Source organism: Pan paniscus, chromosome 18, assembly GCF_029289425.2.
Source record: "Pan paniscus chromosome 18, NHGRI_mPanPan1-v2.0_pri, whole genome shotgun sequence".
Taxonomy (NCBI): domain Eukaryota; kingdom Metazoa; phylum Chordata; class Mammalia; order Primates; family Hominidae; genus Pan; species Pan paniscus.
The window spans coordinates 67281218-67302589 of NC_073267.2; the positions used below are offsets into that span (position 1 = coordinate 67281218).

Below are 21372 nucleotides of genomic sequence, written 5' to 3' on the forward strand. Positions count from 1 at the left end.
TAGCCACAGCCCCTGACCACCTGCTGAACTCTTAGCACCACTGCTGCTGCTGCCTTTAAACTGTAGCTTCGCTTTGCTGAGGTTCTGTGGTGCGCAGCCTCTCCCCTAGCTCTGGTCCTCCTCCTCTGGGGGTGGCCCTTGTTTGCAAACAGCAACAGGAAGTTTTGACGCTGCTGATTAACTAGACTCCCACAGCTCTCAGTGCTGAGTCATCGCCACCAGTGTCAACCTCCCGCCTGCCCGCTGACACCACCAGCTTCCAGGTGACCGAGAGGAAGCAGCAAGGATCCTGCGGTTCCAGTGGCTTCCATCTGCCACCTTCCAAGGGAGGGGAGGGACAAACTTCCATCCACCAGACAACCAGAATGTGCAGGGCCCTGAATGCCAGGACGGGAATTTAATCTAATTCAACTTCAGCAATGGGCTGAGGGACAGCTTCATGCCAGGCAAAGGGAAAAACTCTTTACACACAGGATTGCCTTTGCTTTCATTCAATCCCCGCAACAACATGTGTGGTAGGTGTTATTATTCCCATTGTACAGATGGAGAGACTGAGGCCAGTGGAAGGCCTATGGATGTGTAGGGGCTGCTGTGGGAAGGTAGCTTGGAGTGCCAGAGATGGTGGGTACCGCCAGCAGGAGCTGTGGCCCCAACCCACGATGTGACCTTGGTCAGACTTCCTCCCTGTTCTGGGTCTCATGCCCCTCCCTGGGTAAAGGAGGAGGGTGGACTGGTGACCTTCTCAGGGCTACAGCCACAAGGAAGTGAGTGGGCCAGCTGGAAGGGATGGTCCTCATTCTGGGATTCTGCTTGCTGAAAGCCTGATCCAAGGGCAGGAGCATCCCACCTCAGTACCTGGGGTTGGCTTCACTGTTCACAGTTGCTTCTCCAAGGAACTCCACTGAAAGAAAGTAGTTGAGCGGTTGCCAGGGCCTGGGAGGGAGAATGAGGAGTGACTATGAATGGGGCTTCTTTGGGGCGTGATAAAATGTCCTAAAGTTAGTTTATGGTGACAGTGTACAACTCTGTAAATATACTAAAAACTATTGGATTGTACACTTTAAACAGGGAATGTTACGGTATGATAATTATATCTCAATAAAGCCGTTTAAGAGAGAAAGGAGGAAGGAAGGAGGGAGGACAGGAGAGAGAGAGACCTACACAGAGGTCAGGCCAAGCGCGATGGCTCACGCCTATAATCTCAGCAGTTTGGGAGGCAGAGCAGGGAGGATCACTTGAGGCCAGCAGTTTGAGACCAGCCTGGGCAACATGGCAAGACCCCATTTCTACAAAAACATTTAAAAATTAGCTGGGTATGGAGTGCATACCTATGGTCCCAGCTACTTAGAAGGCCTGAGGCGTGGGGCCAAGCGGAGTGGCTCACACCTGTAATCCTAGCACTTTGGGAGGCTGAGGCAGGTGGATCATTTGAGGTCAGGAGTTCGAGACCAGCCTGGCCCACATGGTGAAACCCTGTCTCTACTAAAAATACAAAAATTAGCCGGGCATGGTGGCATAAGCTTGTAAACCCAGCTACTTGGGAGGCTGAGGCGGAGAATCACTTGAACCTGGGAGGCAGAGGTTGCAGTGAGCCGAGATTGTGATTGTGTCACTGCACTCTAGCCTAGGTGACAGCAAGACTCCGTCTCAAAAAAAAAAAAAAAGAAGATTGAGGCCAGAGAATCACTTGAGCCCAGGAGTTCAAGGCTGCAGTGAGCTATGATGAGACCACTGCACTACAGCCTAGGTGACAGAGTGAGACCCCGTCTCTCTCTTTTTTTTTTTTTGAGACGGAGTCTCGCTGTCACCCAGGCTGGAGTGCAGTGGCGCGATCTCGGCTCACTGGAGGCTCCATCCCCCAGGGTTCACGCCATTCTCCTGCCTCAGCCTACCGAGTAGCTGGGACTACAGGCGCCCACGACCTCGCCTGGCTAATTTTTTGTATTTTTAGTAGAGATGGGGTTTCACCGTGTTAGCCAGGATGGTCTCGATCTCCTGACCTCGTGATCTGCCCTCCTCGGCCTCCCAAAGTGCTGGGATTACAGGCATGAGCCACTGCGCCCAGCCCCCCATCTCTTAAAAAAAAAAAAAAGAGGTCAGGCCAGAGCTGCCTTTGGGATTTGCCTTCTGGGAATAGGGCCCTCAGCACCCAGCCCCTCTGCAATCATCCCCCTCTAAGCAGCCTCACTCCAGAGTCCAGGAAAGGTGTGTGTGAAGACACCCAGTGGCAGGCGGTGGCCCCAGCTGCTGACCGAGTGTGATGGGGCCCTGGCCTTTGGTGCTTGCCCTCCTCAGAGCGGAAAGAGCCATGAATCAAAGGGCAGGTGTGTGTGGACCTGAAGGAATGTGGGGAGGGTGGCAAGAAAACGGCTGGAGGTGGAGCAGGAGAGACCCCATGAGTCAGGGTGAGATGAGGTGTTGCTCAGATAGGGAGGGCCTGGAAACAAAGCCTGGACTGGAAACACCGAAACACCGGGCTGGCCAGGGCGCTCTCAGTTGCCTGGAAACATCTTAACACTCCAGAAAGTGTGAGTAAGGAATACCTGCTGCCCCTGAGGGGCTCCCCCGAACTGGTCCAGCCATGTCTGCTTGGCAGTCATGGGGCACAGGCAGTTGCAGCTGCCCAAGAGGCAACCCCAGACTAGACCTAACGCTGAGCCAGGGGCACAGGTGCAAGGGATCCATCACGAGGGCTAAACTGGCCAATAAGAGGCAGGAGCTCATTCCACTTGTACTGTTTGGGCAACTTGCTGTTGAAAAAGGAGAACCTGGCTGGGCACCGTGGCTCACACCTTTAATCCCAACACTTTGGGAGACTGAAGCTAGTGGATCACCTGAGGTCAAAAGTTCGAGACCAGCCTGCTCAACATGGCGAAACTCCATCTCTACTGAAAATACAAAAATTAGTCGGGCGTAGTGGTGCACGCCTGTGATCCCAGCTACTTGGGAGGCTGAGGCAGGCGAATCGCTTGAACTCGGGACACGGAGGTTGCAGTGAGCCGAGATTGCGCCACTGCACTCCAGCCTGGGCAACAAAGCAAGGCCTTGTCTCAAAATAAAATAAATAAATAAATAAAAGGAAAAGGAGAACCCAGAGGATCTTGGAGGCACAGTGTCCCTGTCTAAATCTCCAGATAACCCAGAAAGCACACACTGCCCCCACGCCACTCCACCTCCTCCACGCCTCCCTGTCCTATGCTCTTCATGCCCATCTCCTGGGGCAAATGGCACCGGATGCCCCTGTCTTAAGTTAACAAATGGAGACTCTAACCACCTTCTGAGAATCCCAGCCCTGGGGTCAAACCTGCATGCCTGCCGAGTGCCTGCATGACAATAATTAGGATTTCCTATGCTCTGAAGCAAACCTCCCACCTGGCATCCTGCGTGTGTCCAGCAACTCCCTGCATCCGGGCACCACTCACGCAGGTGGGCTTGGCATCCTCACAGCCTCTGCAGCACGTGCCTTCAGAGGGAAGAGACCCGGGGACTCGGGAGACTCAAGGCATCTCCAGAGTCACAGCCTGAAGACAGAACCCCATGCTCTCCTGGACATAAAAGCCATGCGGTCCCTGGTAGACAGGTAGGCAGAGGTGAAGGGATCTACCCTGGCACTGGGTAGGGGCTGTGCAGTCACTCCTGCTTATTCTTCCTGTACATCCTGCTACTGTCCCCATGCTATAGATTTGACTGGGGCAGGCTGGCTGCAGAGTCCAAGTCTTGAACCACTGCACCACACTGCCTCTCAAGGGCACAGTCAATGGGGTCCTTGTCATTGTGGGTCATTCCTCAGCATGCATTCAGGGCTCTTCACCATCTGCCTGCAGCCGCCCTGCCCAGCCTTCTCTCCCACTGACCCCGCAAGGCACCCTCTTTCTGGTCTTTGAGTTTTTCATATGCTCCACCCACACCCCCATATCCCCACCTGCAGCCGTTTACCTGTGAGGCCCAATGGAAGCATCACCTCCTCCATGGGGACTCCTGATACCACCTAGTCAGAAGTTCCCCAGGACCACCTCCCCTTCCCTTAGCTCACCTAGCACTGGATTCACAACTGTGGGGGACTGTCAGTCTCCTACATTAGATTGGAAGTCCCTGATTCAGGCTCCCATGCTGTGTGACTTAGGGTAAGTCTCTGAGCCTCAGTTTCCTCATTAACAGGTAATATTTATTGAGCACGTACTATGTGCCAGGTACTATGTGCTAAGTACTCTACATGCACTATCCCATTTAATCCTTACAGCACCTATGAGGCAGGCACTATAATTATCCCATGTTACAGATGAAGAAACTGTCACTGTCATTAGGACTACCATCATTATCATTACTATCATTCTTTTTTTTTTTTTTTTTTTTGGAGACAAATGCTCTGTCACCCAGGCTGGAGTGCAGTGGTGCGATCTCAGCTCACTGCAACCTCTGCCTCCCAGGTTCAAGCAATTCTCGTGTCTCAGCGTCCCAAGTAGCTGCGACTACAGGCATGCACCAACACATCCAGTTGTTTGTATTTTAGTAGAGATGGGGTTTCACCATGTTGCCCAGGCTGATCTTGAACTCCTGAGCTCAAGCAATCCACGAACCTCGGCCTCCCAAAGTGCTAGGATTACAGGTGTGAGCCACCGTGCCTGGCCTATTATTGCCATTCTTTTGTCCGCTATAAAACCTAGTGCACAGCAGACACTCAAACTCAGCAAAATTCAAATATGGCTGGAACTGGAACCAGCCTTAGGTAGGAAGGAATTTCAGAAGCAGAGTTCTGCACATGCTCTAGGACACGCAGGCCTGGCCCTGTCCAGGCTGGGGTGATACCATCTTTGGAGGCTGATGCTGGCAGTCTGTTGTGGCTGGGGACTTGGGGTGACCTCCTTTTGCTTCTCACATCAGCCCTGTCTCTACCCACAGAAACAGACTCTGCCCAAACAAGTCCTGCAATGCACAGAGCCCGGTGGCAAACAAGCCACCTGGATAAATGGTGCCCAAGGCTGTGGGGGTCCTGGGAGGCTGACTGGAGGCAGAATTGTGCTCATTTGTAACCAGAGTAGCTCCGGGTTGCTTCTGTTAGCTCAAGGCCACAGGTACATCTCTGTGCTTAGAGATCCACACCGCACCCCACCACCGCCACGTGTTTTCTAGGATCCCCTCCAAGCATTTTCCAAAGCCCGAGGGGCTGCTTACAAGACTCTGCCCATCACCCCCAACCTGGCTGATCTGGGACCACATCAGCACCTGGCCTGACTCTTCTACCAGGATGCCCTCCAAGACCAACACTGATGCCTTAGTCACCCTCACCAGGGAGGCTGGGGGTGCCCCCACATGGCTGCTGCACCTGATGTTGGAAACGGAGGCTCCAAAAACGTAAGTGAAGTGGGTATTCCTGCTAAACACTCCACTCGGGGCCTGGGAGAAGGGGAGCAAATATCTGTCTACCCCCTCAGCTCCACCCAGCCATGGCTTGTCCCACGGCCAAGTTGCCTGGGTCCTTGGGATCACCAACTTCTTCTGACTCTCTACACACACACCCCCAAACACCCCCAGACTCCTTTCCTGCCACTCCCCCACCTCAGGCACACATGCAGTGCTTGGTGCCTGGGTTAAGTCTGTGCCCTGTGGCGAGCACTGCCCGGATACCCCGGGGTCCATTCGAGGATGAACTCGGCTGGGTCACCCCTGCTACAAACAGGCTTTTACATTCTTGAACTTCACCTGGGGTGAGGGTCTTCAGGAGTCCTGTCCCTTTTCCTCCTGAGGCCTCCTTGGTCCTGATGTTAGTGAGTGGCCATCCACGTACCCACAGGAAGGATGTGGTCAAATCCTCTTACCAGTGGCTCTGAACCATTTGACCTGCTACCTGAGCTGCTGGGGAGAGGAAAGGGGAGGGTGCTCCCACTTCTAATAGTTCATCAAGTTCTCACAACATCCCCATTCACAGGTGAGAAAACTGAGGCCCGGAAAGTGTCAACCCAAATCACGACACTCCTTGCCCCAAACCCAGAAGCCTGAGGAAGTAAGGAAGTGCGGTGGGATCTGTCTTCCCGTGTGTCTTCAGGATCCTGGGGCCTGCCCCTCCTGGCTTCCTCTTGAGGAAGGCCTCAGAAGACCCGCCTTTGGTCGCAGGACAGAAGCTGGGCCAAGAGGCAAAGGTTTTGGCCGCCACAGGGGAAACTCTGGGCTCAGAGCTGCCGAAGTGACTCACGGGCCCTGCTGGGAAGCAGCTGACGTTCCTTGTCTGCACCTTACAAAACCACACGGGCTGCGAGTGACAGCTGGCTGCTCTGAGTGGCGGAGGAATGTTGTTGCCAGACAGGTTCCTGAGGCATCTGCTGAGCTGTGCTCCAGAAACCAGCCCTGGGCAGCTGCCACACCAGACAGCCTCCATCCCTCCCCACAACCAGGAGTCTTGGAGGGCACCCCCACCAACCTCAACAGAACTCTCCCCTCAGGGATCCGTGGAAGTCAGCCACTGCCACAGGGACAGCCACCCCTTCCAGGCAGGAGCTCATGGGAAACCAAGACCAGGGAACCCATCCCACCCCCAGTAAGACTTGAGGCCAGGGAGGTTGGAGGGGTCTCCCTGTGACCAAATCTGTGGCCATCACAACCGACCTTGAACCATAATACTAAGAATGATAACAATAATAATCACAGCTAACCCTTCACACTCACTACATGCCGGGCACCATGGCATGGAGCACTTTTTCTGAATTATCACATGCATTCATTTCCTGGGGCTGCCGTAGCAAACTGCCACAAACTGCATGGCTTAAAACAACAAAAACGTATTCTCTCGGCCAGGCGTGGTGGCTCACGCCTGTAATCCCAGCACTTTGGGAGGCTGAGGCGGGCAGATAACCTGAGGTCAGGAGTTTGAGAGCAGCCTGGCCAACATGGCGAAACCCTGTCTCTACTAAAAATACAGAAATTAGCCGGGCATGGTGGTAGGAGCCTGTAGTCCCAGCTACTCAGGAGGCTGAGGCAGGAGAATCGTTTGAACCCAGGAGGTAGAGGTTGCAATAAGCTGAGATTGCACCATTGCACTCCAGCCTGGGTGACAGAGAGAGACTCTGTCTCAACAGAAAAAAAAAAAAAAAAAAAAAACGGGAAGAAAGAAAAGAAAAAGAAAAAGGACTGTATTCTCTTACAGCTCTAGAGGCCAGAAATCCAAACCCATGGTGTCAGTGGGGCCACACTCCTCCTGAAGGCCTAGGAGAGAATCCTTCTTTTCCTCTTCCAGCTTCTGCTGGAGGCGGGTGATCTTCAGTGCACCTTGGCTTATGGGCATGTCACACCAGTCTCTTTCCACCTGCACATGGTGTTCTCTCTGTTTATCTGTCTCTGTGTCCAAATCTCCCTCTTCTTAGGAGGACACCAGTCATATTGGACTTAAGGCCTACGCTAATCCAGTATGACCTCTGCATACCTCTGCAAAGGCCCAAAAAGGTTCCAAATAAGGTCATATTCCCAGGGTTGCAGGTGGATATAAATTTGGGGGAACATTATTCAACTCAATATACCATGTGTAATCTTCTTAATAAGACTGATATTGCTTTTATCCTCATCTTACAGATAAGAGGCTCAGAGAGGTTAAGCAACTTGCCAGAAATCACCCAGCCTCTGATTCTACAATCCACACTACATTGTCTCACCCATCACCATCATCATCATCACCATCTCCTCACAGAAGCTTAGCATTTCATCACTTACAAAGCTTCTCCTGGCCATTGTCACATTTTCTTTCCTTCTTTTTTTTTTTTTTTTTGTTCTTTTTTATGTTTTGAGACGGAGTCTCGCTTTTTTGCCCAGGCTGGAGTGCAGTGGCGTGATCTCTGCTCACCGCACCCTCCACCTCTATCTTTAGTAGAGATGGAATTTCACCATGTTGGCCAGGCTGGTCTCGAACTCCTGACCCCAAGTGGTCTGCCTGCCTCAGCTTCCCAAAGTGCTGGGATTACAGGCATGAGCCACCATGCCTGGTCTATTGTTACATTTTCTTCTTGCCAACACAACCTTGAGGGGCTTGGGAAACAGTTGGTAAGGAAACAGTGGGCTCCATTAATTAACGTATCCATGGTCATATAGCTAACAAGAGGAAGGTCTTTTTGGTTTTCTTTTGAGAAAGGATATCCCTCTGTCACCCAGGCTGGAGTACAGTGGCACAATCACAGCTCACTGCAGTGTTGACCTCCCAGGCTCAAGTGATCCTCCCACCTCAGCCTCTCCAATAGCGGGGATTATAGGCGTGTGCTACCAAGCCCAGCTAATTTACTTTTTTGTAGAGACTGGATCTCACTATGTTGCCCAGTCTGGTCTCAAACTCCTGGGCTCAAGGGATCCTCCTGCCTCGGCCTCCCAAAGTGCTGGGATTATAGGTGTGAACCACCAGCCCAGCTGAGTGGCAGGTCTTTTGACCCCAGATCCAGTATACTGCACTATGTAGGCTCCAAATGGAGACCTCGTGGGAACGTTCCAAGGCTTTGTAAGCCCCTCGAGGCTATTTGCCCAGCGTGGTCAATGCCATTGCTGTGTTTACTGATAACACCCACTTCAGCTACACCTGCCAAGCTCATAAAACATATTGTAAGCCTGCTGCTTAAATTTACCTCCTCAAATATCAGCTCCTCATCCCCTGTCTGTTCTCTGCCAGCAGCAAGGCCAGCTATTTGAGCAGTGACAATGCGGAGAAAATCCAAGAATCCAGGGGGCCCTCACAGCTCACAGCTGAGCCACGGAGTCTGGGGAGACAGTAGCAGGCGTGGCAGGTGCTGTTCCTCCAGTTGCTCCCAGCCAAGAAGGGACGAGATACAGGCACAGCCCCACTGTCAGCCCCACCCCAGACGTAGCTCCAGAACGGTCCAGTGTCTTCACATTGAATGCTCACAAGGGTCCCACAAAATCCATACTATTGGCTGGGCATGGTGGCTCACGCATGTACTCCCAGTACTTTGGGAGGCCGAGACAGGAGGATCACTTGAGCCTAGGAGCTCAAGACCAGCCTGGGAAACACAGGGAGACCCTGTCTCTACAAAAAATTAAAATATTGGCCAGGCACAGTAGCATGTGCCTGTAGTGCTAGCTACCTGGGAGGCTGAGGAGAGAGGACGGCTTGAGCCTAAGAGTGGGGTACATGACTTGGCGCAAGCAGGAGGATTGGACTCCAAGATATCTCCTGTTTGGACACCAGCACACAGCAGCCAGAGAAGTCTTAACATATAAAGGAGAGATTGTCACCTTCAAACTTTATTTTATTTGTATTTTTTTTAATTTTATTTATTTATTTATTTTTTGAGATGGAGTCTCACTCTGTCACCCAGGCTGGAGTGCAATGGCATGATCTCCGCTCACTGCAGCCTCCGCCTCCCAGGTTCAAGCGATTCTCCTGCCTCAGCCTCCTGAGTAGCTGGGATTGCAGACACCTGCCACTGCACCCGGCAAATTTTTGTATTTTTAGTAGAGACAGGGTTTCAACATGTTGGTCAGGCTGGTCTCGAACTCCTGACCTCGTGATCCGCCTGCCTCAGCCTCCCAAAGTGCTGGGATTACAGGCGTGAGCCACCACGCCCGGCCCTTTTATTTTTATTTTATTTATTTATTGAGATGGAGTTTCATTCTTGTTGCCCAGGCTAGAGTGCAATGGCACGATCTCGGCTCACTCCAACCTCCACCTCCTGGGTTCAAACGATATTCCTGCCTCAGTCTCCTGAGTAGCTGGGATTACAGGCGCCAGCACCATGCCCGGCTAATTTTTTGTATTTTTAGTAGAGATGGGGTTTCACTATGTTGGCCAGGCTGGTCTCGAACTCCTGACCTCAAGTGATTTGCCTGCCAAAGTGCTGGAATTACAGGCATGAGCCATTGCACCCGGCTACCTTCTGACTTTAAAATGTGGCACCAGGCCTTTGCACTCGCTATTTCCTCTGCCTGGGATGCCATTCCTTGAACTCCATGCAGCTCAGCTGTCCACTTTTCAAAGTGACTTTATTTTTTATTTTTTGAGAGACAAGATCTCACTTTGTCACCCAGGCTGGAGTGCAGTGCAGTGGTGTGATCATAGCTCACTGCAGCCTCGAATCCCTGGGCTCAAGCAATTCCCCCACCTAAGCCTTCTGAGTAGCTGGGGCTATAGGTGCACGCCATAACACTGAGCTAATTTTTTTATTCTTCGTAGAGATGAGGCCTCACTGTGTTTTGTTGCCCAGGCTTGTCTTGAACTCCTGAACTCAAGTGATCCTCCCACCTCAGCCTCCCAAGTGCTGGCATTATGGGTGTGAACTGCTGTGCCCAGCCCAGAGTGATCTTAGAGTTGATGGCTCTCAGTTATTCTCTACCTTAACCTCCTGGTTTATTTCCTTCATTGCACTTAGCAAAACCTATGATTACCCTGTTTATTTATCATTTGCTTCTTAATCGTCTTTCTCTCATGAAGACAAGAGGCAAGGACTTTGTCTTGTTCCCTGCTGACTCCAGCGCTTAGCACAGTGCTTCCACATAGGTCTTCAGTGGATATTTGTTGAATGAATAAATGAATGAATTCAATAGAGAATACAGGTAAGGTGCAGTGGCTCATGCCTATTATCCCAGCACTATGGGAGGCTGAGGCAGCAGTATTACTTGAGCCCAGAAGTTTGAGACCAGCCTGGACAACACAGCAAGACTCTGCATCTACAAAAAAAAATGTTTATTTAAAAAATTAGCCAGGTGAGGTAGCACACACCTATAGTCCCAGCTACTCAGGAGACTGAGGCAGGAGGATCCCTTGAAGCAGAAGTTCGAGGCTGCAGTGAGCGAAGATTACACCATTGCACTCCAGCCTGAGTGACACAGCAAGCCTCTGTATTTAGAAAAAAAAAAAAAAAAAAAGGGAGGACCACAGAGTCACAGATAAATAACCCAAAGCCTGGCAAAAGACTGGGCTGACCATTGGGTATGACAAGAAGAGTGGCCTGGGAGATGCAGACCCAGGTAGAAGCTGGGGAAATATTGGGAGAGCAAAGAGGGGTGGCTGGGCATCAAGCCAAGAGGACTTCCTGGAGGAGAATGACCAGACCTTGCAAAAGGATGTTCTGTCTCTGGCTGTAGCTTTGCGCAGGGACAGGAAGCAAGAAGGAAAACCAGGTAACTCTCTGCTGCTTTAGCTACAGCTACCACCACAGAGACCAGAACAGGGAAGAGTTTATTAGTCCATCTTCTGCCCCAACCTATAACGAGGACTTGAATTAGGAGGCAGTGATTTCTAGACTCAAAGGTGAACTTTCATCCTACAATCCTCTGTGCCCATTTGCTGGCAATCTTTCCTAAGTGCTGAAGACTAATTGCCCCCCGCTGTTTCTTGTAGGCCTGGGGAAAGTATAAAGGTCAACCTTCTTATCTCTACTGGTACATAGTCGGGGAGGGGTGCTATTATAGGTAGGAGATAGCTGAGCACCATGACAACACTTCGTTGACCTCAGAATTCCAGAAGTTAAAAAAAGAAAAAAAATCTGTGTGGGCATGGTGGCTCATGCCTATAGTCCCAGCACTTCGGGAGGCTGAGGTGGGAGGATGACTTGAGCCCAGGAGTACGAGGTGGCAGTGAGTCTTGTTCCCACCACTGCACTCCAGTCTACATGACAGAGTGAGACCCGTCTCTACCAAAAATAAAGATTAGCCTGGCATGGTGGTGTATGCCTGTGGTCCCAACCATTCAGGAGGCTGAGGTGAAAGGATCACTTGAGCCTGGGAGATCAAGGCTGCAGTGAGCTGTGATGGAGCCACTGCACTCAGCCTGGGTGACAGAGTGAGACCCTGTCTCAAAAATAAAAACAAAAACAAAAACAAAAAACTGCAAGTAAAACAAGAAAATTCCCCAAGATACAATGGCCATGTGGTTAAGAAAATGGGATCTGGAGTTAAGCTTGGAGCACCTCTCGGGGCTGAGCACCCTCAGGCAAGCCTCTTAACCTCTCTGAGCCTGTTTCCTTCTGTGCAAAAGTAATCACTTGTCCCTCAAAGGGTTGTTGAAGAGATGAATGAGATCATGTACAGGAAGATCCTGGAACACAGTAGCTGCTCAATACATGGGCGCACTCCCTGCTGGAGGGCCTTTCATTCTACAAAACAACTGGCCTGTCCTCTTTTAAAATGCCAATGTGGCTGGACGCGGTGGCTCACACCTGTAATCCTAACACTTTGGGAGGCTGAGGCGGGCGGATCACTTGAGGAGTTCGAGACCAGCCTGCCCAACATGGTGAAACCCTGTCCCTGCTAAAAATACAAAAAGTAGCCGGGTGTGGCAGCGGGCACCTGTAATCCCAGCTACTCAGGAGGCTGAGGCAGGAGAATGGCTTGAACCCAGGAGGTGGAGGTTGCAGTGAGCCGAGATCACACCATTGCACTCCAGCCTGGGCGACAGAGCAAGACTCCATCTCAAAAAAATAAATAAAATAAAATAAAATAAAATAATAAAATAAATAAAATGCCAGTGTCATGAAATACAAAGAAAAACTCAGAGACTGTTCCAGATTGAAGGCAACACAGAGCTTGGATTTCCTTTTGCCATGAAAGACATTCTTGGAGCAATCGACAAAATCCCAATACAGTCTGTAGATTATTAGGTAGCAGTGTTGTTTCAATGTTAATTTCCTGACTGTGATCATTGTATATTGGTTATGTAAACCAAAAATTAAATTCTAAGGTCCCCCCAACCATCTGAATAAACCCCTCCTCTCGGCCAAGGGCATTCTAACGTTAACTTGAAAAACTGGTTTAGACTATGATGGACGAGGGTTTGGACAAGCCTCATCATTATACCTTCCTCCCTTTTGGAATTCAAAAGTCGACCAGCATTAACATCAACACAGACCTTAAGTCTGATAAGAAATATTTACAATCTATTCTTCATCTGCATGATAAAACCATGGTCTCTACAACCCCTTATCATAACCCAGACATTTCTTCCTATTGATAATAACTCTTTCAACCAATTACCAAGCAGAAAAATTTTAAATCAACCTATGACCTGGAAGCCCCTGCTTTGAGTGGCACCACTCTTCCAGATGGAACCAACGTAAATCTTATATGTATGGATTGATATATTATGTCTCCCTAAAATGTATACGAGCAAGCTGTGCCCTGACTACCTTGGGCACTTCTCCTCAGGACCTCCTGAGGCTGTGTCATGGGCATGTCCTTAACCTTGGCAAAATAAACTTTCTAAATCGATTGAGACCTGTCTCAGATACTTTGGGTTCACAGTTATAAAAGAGAATTTCTTGTTTTTAGGAAACATACAGTGAAGTATTCACAGGTTAAGAGGCATTATGTATGTACTGTACTCTTAAACAATTTCAGAGGCAAGAGTCTCGCTCTGTTGCCCAGGCTGGAGTGCAGTGGTGTGGTCTTGGCTCACTGCAACCTCCACCCCCTAGGTTCCAGCAATTCTCCTGTCTCAGCCTCCTGAGTAGCTGGGGTTACAGGTGTGCACCACCACACCCGGCTACTTTGTGTGTGTGTGTGTGTTTTTTTAGTAGAGACGGTGTTTCACCACGTTGGCCAGGCTGGCCTCAAACTCCTGACCTCAAATGATCTGCCCGCCTGGGCCTTGCAAAGTGCTGGGATTACAGGTGTGAGCCACCACGCCCAGCCTAAACTACTAATACTTGAGGAATCTATAGAAAAATTGCGAGAATAAAGTCTGCAATTATGAAAGAAAAAAGAAAGAAAGAAATGCATGGTTCCTGCCCTTGTAGAGTCCTGTCAGGGAGAGCACGTCTTGCTGGTGGCAGGCTTCCAGGGAGGGTGATCAACCGTCCAGGTTTGCCTGAGGTTGTCCTGGTTTTGGCACTGAAAGTCCTGCATGCTGGAAAACTCCCAGGATGGTCGGTCAGCCTAATTGCAGGCAAGCTTTGTAGGTGGAGATCTGGGTGCATAAGAACCTCTGTTGGTCCAGCGAGGCTCCCTGCCTTGGGGGAGCCACTGAGTCTGCACCACCAGCCAGAGGCAGGCTTGTAGTGGGTAGGCTGAGGGCAGACTGGACATCTCAGCCCACCCAGCAAGAGCTGGGCCAGTGGCTTTCTGGCAAAATGAGATGTTCACTGCAGAGAACAAGATTCCAAGTAGGGCTGGGTGCAGTGGCTCACACCTGTAATCCCAGCACTTTGGGAGGCCAAGGCAGGTGGATCACTTCAGGTCAGGAGTCCATAACCAGCCTGTCCCTACATAATGAAACCCTGTCCCTACAAAAAATACAAAAATTAGCCAGGCGTGGTGGTGCATGCCTGTAGTTCAAGCTACTTGGGAGACTGAGATGGGAAGATTGCCTGAGCACAGGAGGCGGAGGTTGCAGTGAACCAAGATGGTGTCCCTGCACTCTACCCTGGATGACAGAGCAAGACCCTGTCTCAAAGAAAAACAAAAACAAAAACAGAAAAACAAAAGATTCCATGTAGCCCTTTGCCTGAATCACTACTGAGGCCCTGTAGGTGCAATGAACAAGGTGGGGAGGCCAGCCCTGCACCCCCGGTACCTTTTTCTAAGCATTTTTTGTAGAGATGGGGTCTCGCTCTATTCCCAGGTTGGTCTCGATCTCCTGGCCTCAAGCGATCCTCCCATCTTGGCCTCTCTAAGTGCTGGGATGACCAATGTGAGCCAGCACCATTGGCACCTCTCGACCAGGCCCTCTCTCATCAAATAGTTAACCTGCCTCCCAAGCCTACTCAGATATCACTGCGGCCAGAACCAATGAGATGGATGGATGGATGTCAACAGGGCACTTCACAACCAAGGAATGTGGCCTACAGCACAACTCACCCCAGCCCAGCCCTCCTAGCAGGTAGATTGCCCAGCCCTTGGGCAATCCCAGGCTGCTCTGCAACACAGATGACCTCTTGAGGGACTTGCCTCCTGTTACCTGCTGAGCAGCGAGTCCCACACCTAAGTGAGGTGGAGGAGACGCACCACCATCAGTCCTCATGAGTCACTGGCCAGGCTCCTTCTCTTTGTCCCTCCCCAACAAATGCCAAGCATCTGCGCTAAAGCAAGACTCTGGCTTGACCCCAGCCTCGAAGGGAAAATGGGGTTTGCACATGGACTTTCGGCTCCATTCATGAAAGCATAGATACGTGTGATTATAACAAGGATATAAGCTTGGATGCAGCAGGCTGTTAAACACCATGCCAGGAGGACGCCACTCCATTTAACCCCTGAAGCCACTGTGGGGCCAGCTGTGAGTCAGGCTTTGACCTTGGCCGCCTTCCTAATTTAGAGTGGCAGCTGCCCACCCAAATTAGCTGCCCCAGGTTCAGCCTCAGCTCTGCTGTTCAAATGCCTCTATCTACTTAGGTTCTTTGGAAAACAATTCTGAGGTTGTTTTCTTTTCTTTTTTGTTTTTTGTTTGTTTGTTTTTGTTTTGTTTTGAGACAAGGTCTCACTCTGTCGCCCAGGCTGGAGTGCAGTGACATGATCTCAGCTCACTGCAGCCTTGACCTCCCAGTCTCAAACAATCCTTCCACCTCTCAGCCTCCTGAGTAGCTGGGGGAGTACAGGTGTGCACCACCATGACTGGCTAATTTTTTCAATTTTTGTAGAGAAAAGTTTTGCCATGTTGCTCAGGCTGGTCTCGAACTCCTGGACTCAAGCTATCAATCCACCCACCTTGGTCTCCCAAAGTGCTGGGATTACAGGCATGAGCCATTGCACCTGGCTTGTTTTCTTGTTTAACTGTTTTTAAGCCATATATGTTCAAACAGTGCAAACTATGGTGAAAAGTAAGTCTCCCTCTCACCCTTAACCTCCGTCCTCTGCCTCCCTCCTCTGAGGGAATCATTGCCACCAGTGGCTGGAGGGTCCTTCCCCAGAATAGTCCCCACATATAAGCCCACACCCCAAAATGCCCGCTTCCCCCACCATGGGAGTCCAGAGCACAGTTCACATGCCATCCTGTGCTTTGCTTTTCACACTTCACCCTGTTGGAAAGCTCTCCACATCATGCATACACACTTGTCCTTCTATGGTTGTACTTTTTTCAAAGAGTGGACCCAACTGATTGAACCAGTTCCCTATTAACAGGTAATCGAGTTATTTCTAGTCTTTTGTGACCACCATACTTCCAAGAATGTCCTTGTACCTAGATCTTTTATCTCATTAAAGGTGGTAGTGACTATTCCTAAAAGTGGAACTGCTAGTGTTTTTAAATGTTTAAATTTAAATTTAAACATTAAAAAATATTGGGTTAGGAACCACCACTCTTTTGAAAATTTCATGTAAAATACCAGTTCTTTCTCGAGAAACAAACAAAACAAAACAAAATAAACTATGTGATGATTTTGCATTCAGTTACTAGAGGGAGGCTCATAGATGGCACATTAAGAAGTCTTGGTAGAGAGGAAGAGAACAGGTGCAGGCAAATTGTATCCGACCATCACTTCCCTGTGTGCGTAAGTGTTTTGATTCGGTCATCACAGAGGAAGCTGCCAGTTTGTTCTGCTGAGACACACAGTGGAGTTCAGTTCTGATTCCAAAAGTCAGATTCCTGATCATATTCTGCCACTAGAGTACATACCTCTCACCGTGGTCATACTCTGGACCTCGGACTCCCAGAATGTGGCTGCTGAGCAGAAGTGCGTCTGGGGCTGCTCCACATGGTGCTGCGCTGGGACACTGGGGCCTGCTGCAGACCCTCCCTGCAGCTGCTGCCTTGGGACTGTGAAACCAGAGCCTGCTAGGAAGGCTCTGCAGCTCACACGCTCAGTTAGGCTTTAATATTTTATGCCAGCTGCCAATAAGGACTCAGGTGACAAGAGTCACTTCAGGAAAGGAGCGTGCAGAAAGCATGGACCCCGTCATCTCTCATTCAGGGTCCGCATCAGACTAAAGCGATCCCACAAGAGAAAAGCTAAAAGGAAGCAGAGCCGTGAACAGCCTGTGGCTGGTGGGAGCCTGGCGTCAGCGAGCTCAGGGTCTCACTTCAGTGACTTGGCAGCCAGTAGCTTCCCTTGGGCCATGGCCACAGGCCACATCTCAGTGTCTGGTTGGCTCTACGTCCAAGGCCACTGCCGGCTGTGGAGACGTGGTGAGAGCTGAGGCCAGACAGCTGAGGGCCCTGGCTGACCCGCTGGCCCATTCACCTGAACAAGGTTCACCCAGGGCAGTTTCCACAAATCCGGAGCAGAACCAGAGAGCCGGCCCGTGCCTGGCACAGAGGAGACGCTCAACACCTGTCATCCCTTCCCTTCTCCTCCCTGTCCCTCAGAGTTCCTGGATCTTCCGTTCTGCTGGGACTCATGCTGCCCATGCGACACATCACGACCATTTTCAGGACCACAACCTCCCTGTCCCATGGCCGTTTTCTGAGGTCTAGAAGTCACCCCCCTTGGGTTTAAGCAACCACGAGGCCATGGATGGTCAGAAATTTCCCTGGGCTGCACTCCACAAACCCTCCAGTGGGCACAGAACGTGTCTCTCACACTTTGGAGAGAAAGGAACTGAGAACTCCCATTTCTGGAACCCCATGCCAGTTCTAGAAGGCATGGGGTCTTCATCCTGAAGACGAAAGCTGATTTGTCATCTGTGGTGTGTCCCAAGAAGAGAAAAATACCTCACTTTGTACTGAGCACTAACTACACACCAGGTGCCTATTGAAGCCTCTGAGGTATGTTCACTTACTTATTTCTCCCAACAACCCCTTGAGGGAAGTTCTATTGTTGTACCCTCTTTTCAGGTGAAGAAACTGAGGCACAGAAAAGTGAAGTGCTTCCACAAAGTCACGCCACCAGTAAGGAGCAGGCTGGGATTTGTAACCCAGGCAGCCTGCCACGTGGCCCCTGGCCCTCTTGGAGGCTCTTCCCTGAGCAGTCTCCAGAGGAGAGAATGGAAGAAGCCACTCTGCGCTCCTCCTCCTCCTCTCCTTCCTCCTCATGAGGGAGCCCCTGCCTGTGCAAGTGCTTTACCTGCATCATCTAATGTCACCTTTGCAAATGCCCTGTGAGGTAGGAAGCGTGCTTAGGTCCCTTTCTCAGGTGAGGATGCCAACGTGAGGCCACCTGCCCGGTAAGGCAATGGTAGACCGGGACTCAGCCCAAGGCTGTGCCGCCATTGAAACCCAGGCCCTCTCTGGGTGCTGCACATGGAGGCCCGTGTGCAGATGTGGCCATGAGGAAATGGTGTGAGTGGCAAAAAGGCCAAGAAGCCAACGTGGGTGGCGGGAGGGAGAGCTTGCCAAGGAGAGCTGCTTGTCATCATCTACCTGAGGGTGGCACCTCAGAAGACAGCCTGGGTGGGGCCCCGCGGCATTGGACCAGGGTCCCAGCCTGGGTTCTTGTCCCAGCTCTACCCTGATGGATCCCGTCTCTGGCAGACCTGGGCAGAGGACAGGCCCTGAGGACCCTTCAGGCCCTAATGCTTTATGATGCTGGAGCAGGAAGCAGGGCTGACAGCAGAAACCTTGGCCCCTAGTGGCCTTTTAGTTAAGTGCCTGAGTAACAGCCCACTCCCTACAGGAGGCACTCAGCCCCTCTCCACTACAAGCCCAGCCCCCTCCACGCACAAGCCCCTCACCCCCTAGCAGAGGGTAGTGTAGATAGCTTTACTGATTGAGCCCTAACTAGATACTAACAGCCACAAAGCTGCCTCTCTGCTAGTCACTTGCTACGGATTAAAACAGATGCTGTTGCTATACCCATTTTACAGATGAGAAAACTGAGGCCCAAAAAGTCAGTCAGCTCACTCAAGGTCACCACAGACCCAAACACTAGGCCAACTTCCCCAGCAGGTACAATAGGCACAGTGATTACAGACCATAATACTTTTAAGGACCCATAAAAACGTTTTAATTTCACTTAAAATCAGAAGGGGAAAAAATGAACTTTTAGGGTAAAGAGAATGATTTCATATATAAAATTAACATATTCACCTTTATACCAATATAGCAGGAAAATCTATTTTTATTTTTTATTTTATTTTTTAAAATTAAGAATAACCTCTGTTTGTTTGTTTGTTTGTTTGTTTGTTTTTTGGAGACAGGGTCTCACTCTGTTGCCCAGGCTGGAGTGCAGTGGCACAATCAGAGCTCACTGCAGCCTCGACCTCCTGGGCTCAAGCAATCCTCCCACCTCAGTCCCCTGAGTAGCTGAAACCACAGGCATGTGCCACCATATCTAGCTAATTTTTAAAAGATGTAGTAGAGATGAGGTCTTGCTATGTTGCCCAGGCTGGTCTTGAACTCCTGGGCTCCAGTGATCCTTCTGCCTCAGCCTCCCAAAGTGCTGGGATTACAGGCGTGAGCCACCATGCCTGGCCAAAAATCTATTTTTTAAATGTTCTTTTTAGCAGCAAAACGAACTCACCAAGGCAAAAGTACCTAGGGCTCAGGAAAGTCACCATGCAGCCCTGAATAGGTAGACCTTGAACTCAGATCTGTTTCCCTCCCAGGGTCATGTCCATCAAAGAATCCTTCAGCCTCTTCCCCAGTATCAAAGCAACCACTCAGGGTAATCTCACGGAGCTGCAGAGTTGACGCCTGTCCTTGGAAGGGTCATGGCCAGACGGCCACTCAGCCACAGGCATTTGCCCAGCTGGCCACAATCCCTGTGGGCAAGTGTCCCAGGCTCAATTTTTGGCCTTCCAAGAAGCCACTGGAGCAGAGGAGCTACATTTCTGGGGCCAAGTCATTCATAAGAGAAGAGGAACAAGGCAAGCCGGGAAACATGCTTGCCCCTCAACTGGGAGAGGCAAGAGAAGATGACCAAGATCATCCAAAAGAATATTCCAGCTTTTCTTCTTTGCCTGAAAGAAAACAATTGACAGCCTCTACCAGGGAATTCTGTCCTCGAAAGGCCAGGTATAGCCCAGGAGGACAGAGAGCACTGGCTTTGGTGACAGGCAGATCTGGGTTTGGGTCCCCACTCAGCCATTTAATTTGCTATGTGACCTTGAAAAAGTGACCTTACCTCTCTGTTTTCCTTTCTTTTTTCTTTCTTTCTTTTTTTTTTTTGAGATGGAGTCTTACACTGTTGCCCAAGCTGGAGTGCAATGGTGTAATCTCGGCTCTCTGCAGCCTCCCCCTCCCGGGTTCCAGCAATTCTCCTGCCTCAGCCTCTAGAGTAGCTGAGATTACAGGCACCCGCCACCACGCCCGGCTAATTTTTTGTATTTTTAGTAGATACAGGGTTTCACTATGTTGGCCAGGCTGGTCTCGAACTCCGGACCTCATGATCTACCCACCTCAGCCTCCCAAAGTGCTGAGATTACAGGCATGAGCCACCGCACCCGGCAAAAATATGGAACGCTTCACGAATTTGCGTGTCATCCTTGTGCAGGGGCCATGCTAATCTTCTCTGTATCGTTCCAATTTTAGTATATGTACTGCCAAAGCGAGCACTGTTTTCCTTTCTGTAAACTGGGAATAATAGCAATGCCCTTCCCCCAAAGGATGGTAGTGAGAATTGGCTGAAATAAAATGCTTTCTTCTATAGTAAAGCCGTTGCAAGGAGTAAAAGCCAGAAGAATATTTATTCATCGGTTTGAGAAACAAAATCATTGATGCCAACATTCCCGGGGCCTTGAGTAATTATGCCATGGGCTTGCCTGAAACACTGATAAATTTAGAGAAGCCACCAAAGCCACAGTAACTGAGGCCACACTATGAGGTCAGCCTCTTTTCCCCCCCAGGTCTTTGAGGTGACAGTTTAGACAGGAGGTAGGAATCTTGCTAATGAAAGGAGAGCCTCACCTTCAATTAAGGCGTCACTAGAGTGGGAAATTCATCAGCCCTGGTGATGGTGACTTACGCCACACTTGAGCCTTGCAAGTCCAGGATGACACAACCCAAGGCAGAAACCATGAAATTAGAACAAAGGTCTAAGTAATAAGCAGACCTGGGAGTTCCATTCAGGTGAGCAGGGCTGTTGCTCAGCAGGTGAGCCTGCCCCGCCATGGAGACTCAGCGCTAGAGTGAGAACCACATCTGCTCACACCAGGGGCCTGAACCCTGCTAACCCCACGGGGGGTTCTCACAGCCAAAAGCTCTTGTGACTCTTCCAATAATAGCAACTCCCACCCAGCGCCTTCTCTCCAAGAGCAGTGCTTCTCAAACCGCACTGTGCACATGAATCAGCTGGGATGTTATTAGAACGCATCTTAAGGCAGCGGCTCATGCCTGTAATACCAACATTTTAGGAGGCCAAGGAGGGAGGATCACTTGAGGCTAGGAGTTTGAGACCAACCTGGGTGATGTGGGCACAAGACCCCGGTCTCTATACAGAAATACTGTTTTTAATTAGCCAGGCATGGTGGTGTGTGCCTGTAGTCCCAGCTACTCAGGAGCCTGAAGCAGGAGGATCGCTTGAACCCAGGAGATCCAGGCTACTGTGAGCTGTGATCATACCACTGCACTCCAACCTCGGCAAC

The 21372-nt window shown here is 50.5% G+C and overlaps 1 protein-coding gene and 1 non-coding gene across 2 annotated transcripts; one reads left to right on the forward strand and one right to left on the reverse strand.

The window, feature by feature from the left end:
• Positions 1-251: 251 nt before the first annotated feature.
• On the forward strand, positions 252-6659 carry LOC134729340 (uncharacterized). The gene is made up of 4 exons (XM_063597893.1): positions 252-515; positions 3361-3580; positions 5131-5352; positions 5927-6659. Exons 1-4 carry the CDS (start codon positions 440-442, stop codon positions 5928-5930), a joined length of 522 nt encoding a protein of 173 aa, XP_063453963.1. The 5' UTR covers positions 252-439; the 3' UTR covers positions 5931-6659.
• Positions 6660-20237: 13578 nt separating this feature from the next.
• On the reverse strand, positions 20238-20344 carry LOC112437497 (U6 spliceosomal RNA). Its single transcript, XR_003026095.1, has one exon. It is a non-coding gene; the product is annotated as a U6 spliceosomal RNA (small nuclear RNA).
• Positions 20345-21372: the final 1028 nt, after the last annotated feature.

Bases quoted from the DNA above. Each gene is read 5' to 3' on its own strand.
- LOC134729340 (XM_063597893.1), top strand. From the start codon at position 440: ATGCCAGGCAAAGGGAAAAACTCTTTACACACAGGATTGCCTTTGCTT. The intron at 516-3,360 runs GTAGGTGTTATT...TATGCTCTGAAG, and splicing joins TCCCCGCAACAACATGTGTG to CAAACCTCCCACCTGGCATC. The intron at 3,581-5,130 runs GTAGGCAGAGGT...CGTGTTTTCTAG, and splicing joins ATGCGGTCCCTGGTAGACAG to GATCCCCTCCAAGCATTTTC.